At 37.0% G+C, this 9,500-nt stretch overlaps 1 protein-coding gene across 1 annotated transcript; it reads right to left on the bottom strand.

Annotated features, from left to right (window-relative positions):
• Window positions 1–2,219: 2,219 nt before the first annotated feature.
• LOC107552486 (prohibitin) lies at window positions 2,220–8,801 on the bottom strand. Its single transcript, XM_016234382.1, has 7 exons — window positions 8,706–8,801; window positions 8,106–8,208; window positions 7,785–7,946; window positions 7,463–7,605; window positions 6,291–6,407; window positions 6,119–6,214; window positions 2,220–3,495 (listed from the first exon to the last, which is right to left on the bottom strand). The coding sequence occupies exons 2-7, from the start codon at window positions 8,188–8,190 to the stop codon at window positions 3,283–3,285; spliced, it is 816 nt and encodes a 271-aa protein (XP_016089868.1). The 5' UTR covers window positions 8,191–8,208; window positions 8,706–8,801; the 3' UTR covers window positions 2,220–3,282.
• Window positions 8,802–9,500: the final 699 nt, after the last annotated feature.

The following is a 9,500-nucleotide window of genomic DNA, read 5'->3' as shown; positions in this document are numbered from 1 at the left end:
TCTTATTTAAGAGCTCTTCACTTGAAAGGTTCTTTGGGGAACCAAAAATCAATTGTAGAATTGCTGTGAAAAGCATTAAACTTTTATTTTAAGAGTGCAGAAATGCGGTTTTCTTACTTAGCCTACTGGATTCTGTATCAAACTGGTAGCTACAGGAACTGTCTTATAAAACATTAGACTTTAAAAAACTTTAAAAGTGTCTAAACGGCTAGTAAATGCCTTTATTTGCCTTATGCACATGTTTTAGCTCTCCATGGCCTAGCACCAGAGTCTGATTTAATTAGTCTGATTTAACTTTTGAGATCTCTTTGCTCAAATGATCAGCTGAGTCTGATGGTTCCTCAATTGCACCTGAAAAGTAAAGGTTATAGAGCTTTTTCTAGACTCTGGAATGAGCTTCTGTTGTATTTAAGAACAGGGCTGCGTTTCCCAAAAGGATCATAAGCCTAAGTTTGACCTAATACTGTTACCAATGGAGCTACGATCAACTTAGGTTTACGATGCTTTTGGGAAACGCAGCTCAGGACAGGAATTGAGCTGTGTTGAACTCAAACGGTAGAGTATGGATTTGATAAGTTCGATTCGAGAATGCAGGAACTGATAAAACGTATACTTTGTATGTAGTTGCTTTAGACAAAAATGAATGTAAATGTTAAATCTAGTTCTGGTCCTTATTTGATTGGCTAAACAGCATCCAAAGAGCTGATTTAGTATTCAATTTCTGTGTTCACAGCATTCCAGACCAGAGTTCTGTAAGCAGTGCATAATAAAATGGAAGCTGGCTATTTGAAATAAATGGTTGGGTCACACAAGTTTGTCTCCTCATAAATGAGCTAAATAAATAAAACATTTCTGGCCAGTTTTATTATTCCTCTTCAAGAGAGCACAACCTGTGTATAACTAAACGGTATATCAATACTCTCAATTACAGCTATCACCACGAATTTGCTACTGCCATTTATTGACACATCCCCAAATCCAAAGTCAAGTTTTGGGTGAACTATCCCTTTTTGATAAATGAAAATGAAAATTCTGTCATCATTTACTCATCCTCATGTTGTTACAAACCCACAAGGCTTCAGATCATCTTCGAAACGAAAGAGAGATTTAAAAAAAAGAGAGATTTCCGTCCCTCTATTAAAAGTGCTCTATGCGTGTGCGTTGATCAATGTTGTGTGAATAAAAGCCTAAATTAAATCAGTCCATCATATACAGCAATCATGTCTCTTCAGAAAACTTGGATTTAAACCTCTCAGTTAACACGGATTTATTTGATGATCTCTTTAAGAAGTTTTTGAAACATCATTGTGTAACGGATTTTCAGTGGAGAGACATATCTCTCAGGTTTCATTACAAATATTCACAATTTAAATTTTTGGGTGAACTTTTAACCCTTATCACTTACAACCTTATTTGTAATGACTTTACAATAACACATAACATTCACACCCTAATGTCATAAATACAATCATTCCAGCATGGCATAACTCACATACACTGTTCCAGACTTTTAGCAAAGCCACTTTACCTATAAGCAACAGCACATTAATCATGTAGTAGTGAATATATCAGCATGGCTATTATTACCTGTTCTGTTATTAAGTCTGTTCTGATATTCAATATTCAGTAACTGCACTCTATGATATTACTTAAATATTAAATTCAGATGTTCTGTGGGAGTGTTTGGCATTCTGAGCATAGGAGGACGTGAGGAAATCAATGATATTTGAGTACATTAAACATTTGAATTCTCTGAATAGTGTCCTCTGGTTGGTATAAAATACGTTTCTAGCGAATGAATTGCTCAAAAGTTTTACATAAAACTTTACATAAAACTGTAGTTTATTCAAACTCCAAATCATTTGGCACATGTCTTATAAACATGTGATATAATGTCTTATAAACTTATGATAAACATTTGTCTTGTTACTCATAAAAGTGTTCGGAGCACAAGTGTAAAACAGGAAAGAAACATCAACATCCTGTGTGTAAAGACTGTTCTATCTGTGAAGTCTCAAATAGTAAATGCTATGATTTCCACACTTCTTCCACACTTGACTTCTCTATTTAATGTGCTTCTTTCATCTCTTCTAATATGCAGTACTCATATAGCAGGAATATAGATATAACAACAGAATTACTCATCCGTGCATGCTGTACTCTTGCAGTGAAGGAAATGTCTGGCTTAAAGCTCTCTTGAGATTAATTTAACATGGACGTTTGCATTCTCACATTTTTGATTTAAAAACCAAAAGCTGCTTCTACTCAATTTAAAGCATTTCTTTATGTTTAAGTTGCAGAATTTTCTAGGCAAAAGAAAGAAATAAGTGGAAAAAGACAATGACGAAGAAGAGGGGATGAGAAAATAAATTGTGTAAATTATTACAAAATATAATATCTGAATGTTAGAATAACTACAATTAATGTACTACTTGCATTAAACTCAATATAAACATTTAGTCATTTTTTCTTTGTTTTCCATGGTCTGACATAAGCTTTTTTGTTTTTTTTTAAGAATTAAGCACTGATGCCCTCTAGTGGACACTAAGAGGCATATTGACCTCTGAAGTGTGCTTCACAACAGATGAGGAAGAAAGTGGTCTACATAACATAAAAAAATCATTTTAGATGCGTCTACAAATTATAATAATGGATTGCTATAATAATGAGAGACATTCATCTGTATTTTGATTTAGTATAAATGAATAATTTTTACTGATTATTTTATCCATTCACCACTTGTGAAACAAGGGTGTTCCTTCTGCCACATACAATGACAAAAAAACAACACAGTCGTTCTTGCAGGTGCAGAGGGTGAGATTGATGTCAATCATCCAGCACGCACTACTCACGAATGCACAATTTAATTTAGCTTTGCAAGGTATTTAGATCAAATTCTGTGTATGGACAATTAAGCTGAAATGGCGTAAGGGTTTCAAACAATATCAATTCACATTTAGCCAAGGAAAACGTTTCCAAATGCAAATATATTTGTGCCCGAGCACATTTACATACACAGACTCTACATTACAGACTCTTCCCCTTGGTTCCCCTTCACTCTTTCCAACTGCTGAAGCCACCTTGTGGAGGTCCATACTTTAAAGAGAGAAAGAAAACTCTTGGACTAAAAGAGAGAAAATCACAGGGTATATTTGTCTCTTTCAAATTTGCCTATAGGCTGATTAGATAGTTTCATGGGTTCTACAGGCATCACCATTTCCAAAAGTAGCCAAACTTGGGGCAGAAGAAATGAAGCGAGTGTGTGTGTCTCTAGTTTCCCTATCACTGTGGTATCTGAAAGAGCATTCCCTGTCCAGACGGGAGGTAGGTAACATTGCGAGAGCGGCTGAGCTGGAAGGCAATGTCCTCAGCTGCTTCCAGCTTTCTTAGCTCCACCAGGCCATCACCAGCTTCTGCCAGAGAATTAGCGATCAACAGTGCAGCCTGGGAGTCTCCTTCTGCTGATATAATGGTTGCCTGCTTCTGCTGCTCTGCCTGGGAGACAAATACGGAGAGAATGTTAAAATCACCTGTTGCTAATGGACAAATAAAATAGTATTTTTCAATTTTATATGTTAGAAGAAAAAAAAACCCATTATATTATGGCCACATCCACACGAAGCCAGAGCTTTCCCTATCCAATCTTTTTTTCCCCTTCGTTTGAAAAAAAAAAACATTCTGTAAACACGGCGTTGTCTCAAGAAATATTTGTGTACACATGAAACCACTGAAACCTAGGGCTGCACGATAAATCGAAATGGCATTGAAATCGATTCGACAGAAGCTGCGATTGTCATGCGTATCTTTCAGTGAGGCACGGTTCTGTGATCAGCAGTAAATCTCCATCCAAAGGCCAGAGGGTGCTCTCGCGCTGAAATTCAAAATACGCCTGGCAGAAGAAACCCAGGAAATGCTTTTAGCAGTAGCTGGATAAACAGAAGATTTAAATGTTTTTATTGATGTGACTAATAAACACACGATTATGACAATATATGGTTTATCTGAGTTATTATTGTTACAATTTTCATTAAAGTAAAGTATATTTATAATGCAATGCCTTTATCACTGCTTAGAATACTATGAAATATGTTGCGTGCCTTATTCTGTGAAGCCACATCATCTCACAGAAGGATTTATTTCAAACACTCGACTGACGTGAGTTTGGAGTAAAAATATGTTATTAAATGTGGTATTTTCACATGCTTTCAGATTGAGCAGCATTTACTACACTGAGCAGTTGTCCTGACATTTTATCTTACCCATCAGATTGTCCTACCAGGGTTTACTGCGCATGCGCACATTACTGTAAGGGTAGGTTTAGGGTTGGGGTAGGTGTAGACTTTAATAAATCAATCCAATAGGTAGAAAAAATTATTTATTGTTGGTTTCCTGTATATGCGAATATAACACAATTACTGTATTTGCATTTCTGTAAGGGTAGATTTAGGGTTGTGGTAGGTGTAGATGTTAATAAACCATAATTTTACAGGTATCATTTTTCGTTGTCGAATTGTACTACCCACTGTTTTAATGGGCGGTAGCAAAATCTGACAGGGTAGCACAAATCGACAGAACACCATAGTTCACTGAGAAGCTATGCAAACAGCTGTCATAATCGCAAACGATTACTTCAATTTCATAATCGAGCAATAAAATCATCTGCAATTTTTTTTGCGTAACTTGTCAGTGAACTACGGCTCTGTGTAGTAAATGTTGCTCCATCTGAAAGCACGTGATCATGATTTACTGCTGATTACAGAACCGGCTTTACGAACAAAAAGCGCATGACAATCGCATTCGATTAATCGTGCAGCCCTACTGAAACGGACTCAAAACGATGTAGTATACATGCCAGACCAGTATGTGGCGCTGTAATTCTGCCACAGAAATGCACTAAAAACAGAGACGATGACTTGGAGCATGTGCATAAACCCTGCTCACTGTATACAAAGATTTTTGCTTTAGTAATTTTTGATTTTGCTTTAGTAAAGCTAATAGGTTCAGTAGCTTCTGCAGCACAAACACAAGCATGTCGTCTGCCATTGTTGTTACGTGACGTAGCGGTGTCTGACTATAGGGTGGAGACATCATCGTTTCACAAAATATACAGATTGGCTGTACACACAAAAACGCAAGGGTGTCCTTTTCAGATTTATCCACTCTGGGACCCGGTTTCAGGCTCCCAAAACGCCGGATCAGTCTGGACGAAATGCCAATATGATACAGCATTTTTACGCATACAGCTAAACCGTGTGGACAGGCTCTATATAATACTCTATATAATAATATTTATTATCACTTTTCAAATGTATCATTATTTTTTACAAAATTGAAAATAATAATTATGATATAAATATAAACATACAATTACTACTGTTCAAAAGTTTTTTTTTAAACTCATAATTCAACAAGGATGCATTAAATTGATCAAAAGTGACATTTATAATGTTACAAAAGATTTAAATAAATGCTGTTCGTTTGAACTTTCTATTCAAAGAATCCAGGAAAAAAAATCTCAACTTTTTATTTTATTTTTAATATTGGTAAGAAATGTTTGAGCACCACATCAGCATATTAGAATGACTTCTGACGGTTCATGTGAAGTAGTGGCTGCTGAAAAATCAGCAAAAAATTTGAAAACAGTTCATTTAAATTGTAATAATATTTCACAATATTACTGTTTTTACTGTATTTCAAACAAATAAATGCATTTTTGGTGACTTCCTTTAAAAATATGACATTTTACCAACCACAAACTTTTGTACAGTAGTGTATATGTAAAATGTGGAAAATACAATGGAATTATTTTGCTATTATTTTAATATAAGGAATATTCCAAACTATTTTGGTAACTGATTATTAACTGATATTCTGGTAATCATTTTTCACCATACAAAATGCACATTTTATTTAGTAGATGCTTTTGATATTTAATTGTGTGCATCACTTACAACAGTCAGATTATTATTCTTACAATTCCACTTAAACCATTTAAATATTGCTGTACTGAATAGGTTTGGTATGAAACTGGAGATTAACTCAGTTTTAATTACTAATCATTTTACTCACATTTGGGGAATGTTCGCTTTGGCACTATTACATTTTGAGGCTTTCTTACCTTCTCTACAACAAATCTGGCTCTCTCAGCCTCCTGCTGTGCAACCTGCTTCAACTCAACAGCCTCTGTGAACTCCTTGCCAAATGTCAGATGTGTCTGAGGGGAGGGAAAATACTAAGGTGAGGCGGGAGGGTGGAGAAAAACAGAAACCGAGAAAAGCAGAAGCCTTTACCAGGGAGACGTCATCTAGAATGAGGCCGAAGGTGGATGCTCTTTCCGTCAGATCCTCACTGACCTGCCTGGACACCAGCTCTCTCTGAGTGATGAGCTCACCGGCATCAAAACGGGCCTGCCGAAAAAAAACGAATACACGATAAAACTTGCATTTAATCCATTTAAGTTTTCTGTTTCATCTCCTGTCCTGTATATGTTGCCCAACACCCAGCCCTGTATACACTACTGTTCAAAAGTCTGGGGTCAGTAAGTTTTTATGGTTTTGAACAAAACTCCCAGCAAGGCTACATATATTTAATCAAAAAAACATGCGTTTCACGTAATAAACCGTAATCTCTTCCGCTAACTGTTGTACGCGCGTTCACGAGAAAGTGGCGTTTCAGTGGATGGCGTAGGCGTAACATAAGCTCCGGTGAGAATATGTTAGTCTTAAGAGAACCAAGTTTTGTTTACAGCAAAGGAAAACCAGTCTCCTCTTGGCTTATATCGAAAACCTTAGCGGAAGCTAGAAATTACGGTTTATAAAGTTTTAAATATGGATATTTTTCTTACACAGCCACATCAATTCGCTTCAGAAGGCCGTTATTAACCCCCGGAGCCATAAGGAGAACTTTTTAATATGGATGGACGCACTTTATTGGAATCTCAACAGCCATTCACTGCCTAGGATGGATTGAGGGTGAATAAATCATGGGGTAAATTTCATTTTTCATTATTTTAACAAATTTACCATCAATACAGATGCTGCATTGATTGCATCTGACATGTTTACTCACTGAAATGCCTCCAACTCTGAGTTTCCCACTCGTAATTAAAATTTTGTGGTGGTGTTCATGTGCATTAAACTCATAAATACGATCTATCTGACATGACTTGAATGCACCATCATTATTGTCAATGTAAGTTGCACTGCTTAATATTTTTGTGAAAAGTGTGATCCATTTTTTTCAGGATTCTTTGAATAGAAAGTTCAAAAGAACAACATTTATTTGAAATACAAATATGTTGTAGCATTATACGCTTTCCAGTTTAATCCATCCTTGCTGAATAAAAACAAACAAAAAGTTTTTATGGTTTTGACCCTTTTTGTGTTTTTATGTTTTTTTTTTGGTTTACTGACCCTTTGAACGATAGTTTACATGTTTTCATAGCTTTATGTGTGATACTCACCACTACAGACTTCAGAACCTCGGTGGTGATGGAGGGCAGCACTCTCTCATCATAGTCCTCTCCGATACTGGTGAAAATCTGCGGCAGCTGTGCAGCGACTGGTCGGAAAAGGATTCTCAGCGTGATGTTGACATTCTGCAAATCTGAGAGGGACACAGACAGACCATTGTGCAGTTTCCTAAGTTTTATTAGTAAAGGCAAAAGAATAAACATATTGTGATGCAGAGAGAGAAAGAGAATGATATAGACATTAAAGAATAAATGAAGAACAGAAGTCAGACAAAAAAAAGAAAAGAGAAATAAAGACTGAGGAATGACGTACCTTTGCTACCAGTGATGACAGGCACATTGCGTGGACGGGACCTGCAGTCAAAGATGATTGGCTTCTGCACCCAGGGAATTAGGAAGTGTGTGCCCTCCCCAACAACAGCATCCTGAACACCTCGAAACCTGTCGAAGATGACCGCCCTGTGTCCCGCATCCACTACAATGAAAACCCACACAGAGTTAGACAACAAGCTCTTCAAATGTAAATGTAAACCTGGCAAATAAACACCATATATATATAATCATTTTGTAAACTCAAAACAGCTATGCCACTTTTTATTAGGTACATTAGAAAGTAATGCAGCACTGAACTTACCATTGAAAAGTGCAGAGTTTACTACACCTCCTCCTACGGCCAAGGCCAATCCCAGCTTTCCAATGGACTCGAAGAGCTTTGCCATAGCAGCAATATAACAGTCCTGGTGAGAGAAGTGTATATTCATCTTAAGCATCTCATTCTGGCATCACTCATGAATGTAAAAACCCTAATTAAACCATTCTGACCAGTTAGCCTTGAGTCTTCAGCAGTAACACTGGCATGAGTTAAACGTGCTAACCTGTTCTGACTTTGAGTGCCTCAGACATGATCACAGACAAGCACTGGTAAAACAAAATTACAATTATAAAAACTGCCTGGCAAAATAAGTATTCGCTAATACGATAAATTATATGAGAAAAATTAAGAGGGATTAAAATAATCCCGTCGTAGTAAAGTTTATTTAATTAGCCTGCTAGACGCTAATACTGCAACTAACATGCAATCAAGTCTCGCTGCTTTCCCACTAAGACGCGCTAACCATGCTTGTTTCTCTTCTAATACGCAACATTATTATTAATGGCCTTTATGTAAAGTAAAGAAACACCAAATCCATGTTAAAATACCGCTAGCGTAGTCTCTTACAACGTGATTACTCACCCACTGCGCTGATAGCTCACAGTGACCTCCACGGGAGCCTGCGTAAGAAACACATGAGAAGGTGGCGTCTGAGCATGCGCAGAACCTTCAACACAGGCTTCTTCTTCTTCTTCTTATATTTTTACGGCTGTTGGCATCCAGCGTATTGGTGCATTACCGCCACCTTCTGCTCCGGAGTGTGGATCAGAAAATAGGTTTACAGACTAAATCACCCATTCTCCCACCTCTATCCCGACACATACATACCTACACACGCACACCTTATCCCTGCCCTGCTTTATAATAACATTAATAACAACAACAACAACAATAATAATAATACTTTACCTACCTCACTATTCCTTTAACTCTTCATATCCTATAAAAAACCCCAGTTACTCTTAAAAAGTTTATAAGAATTCTGGTCTGTGCCCTATGCTCTGTGCTCAATAATCCTTTTAATGTAATATCCTGAACCCCGATCTCCCTTAGCTCATTCCTCATCCCCTCTCTCTGTGCTCCAAACCTGTTGCATCTCAAGACCACATGCTCTACTGACTCCTCTTCCTGACAACCCTCACACAGTCCAGTATCATGCCTCCCTATCAATTTAAGTGTTTTATTTAATAAGCAATGTCCCAGTCTTAGCCTAGTTAACACAATTTCTTCTCTCCGATTTCCACTATCAACAATTTTATGTTTAACTTCCCTTTGGATTTGATATAAGTGCCTACCTTTCCCTTCTCCATCCCACCTCTCTTGCCACTTTTGATTTATTCTCTCCCATATTACACTTTTAACTTCTGCTTTGCTAAC

This window comes from Sinocyclocheilus grahami, unplaced genomic scaffold (genome assembly GCF_001515645.1).
Source record: "Sinocyclocheilus grahami isolate Dianchi unplaced genomic scaffold, SAMN03320097.WGS_v1.1 scaffold451.1, whole genome shotgun sequence".
Taxonomy (NCBI): Eukaryota; Metazoa; Chordata; class Actinopteri; order Cypriniformes; family Cyprinidae; genus Sinocyclocheilus; species Sinocyclocheilus grahami.
The sequence above is the reverse complement of the archived record's forward strand: the minus strand, read 5'-3'. Positions and strand labels throughout refer to the sequence as shown.

Excerpts from the sequence above, each read along its gene's own strand:
- LOC107552486 (XM_016234382.1), bottom strand. The coding sequence starts at position 8,190 with ATGGCAAAGCTCTTCGAGTCCATTGGAAAGCTGGGATTGGCCTTGGCC. Across the intron at positions 6,408-7,462 it reads AGGTTCTGAAGTCTGTAGTG|GCCCGTTTTGATGCCGGTGA; the intron begins GTGAGTATCACA and ends TTTTTTCGGCAG. Across the intron at positions 6,215-6,290 it reads TTCTAGATGACGTCTCCCTG|ACACATCTGACATTTGGCAA; the intron begins GTAAAGGCTTCT and ends CCCTCCCCTCAG.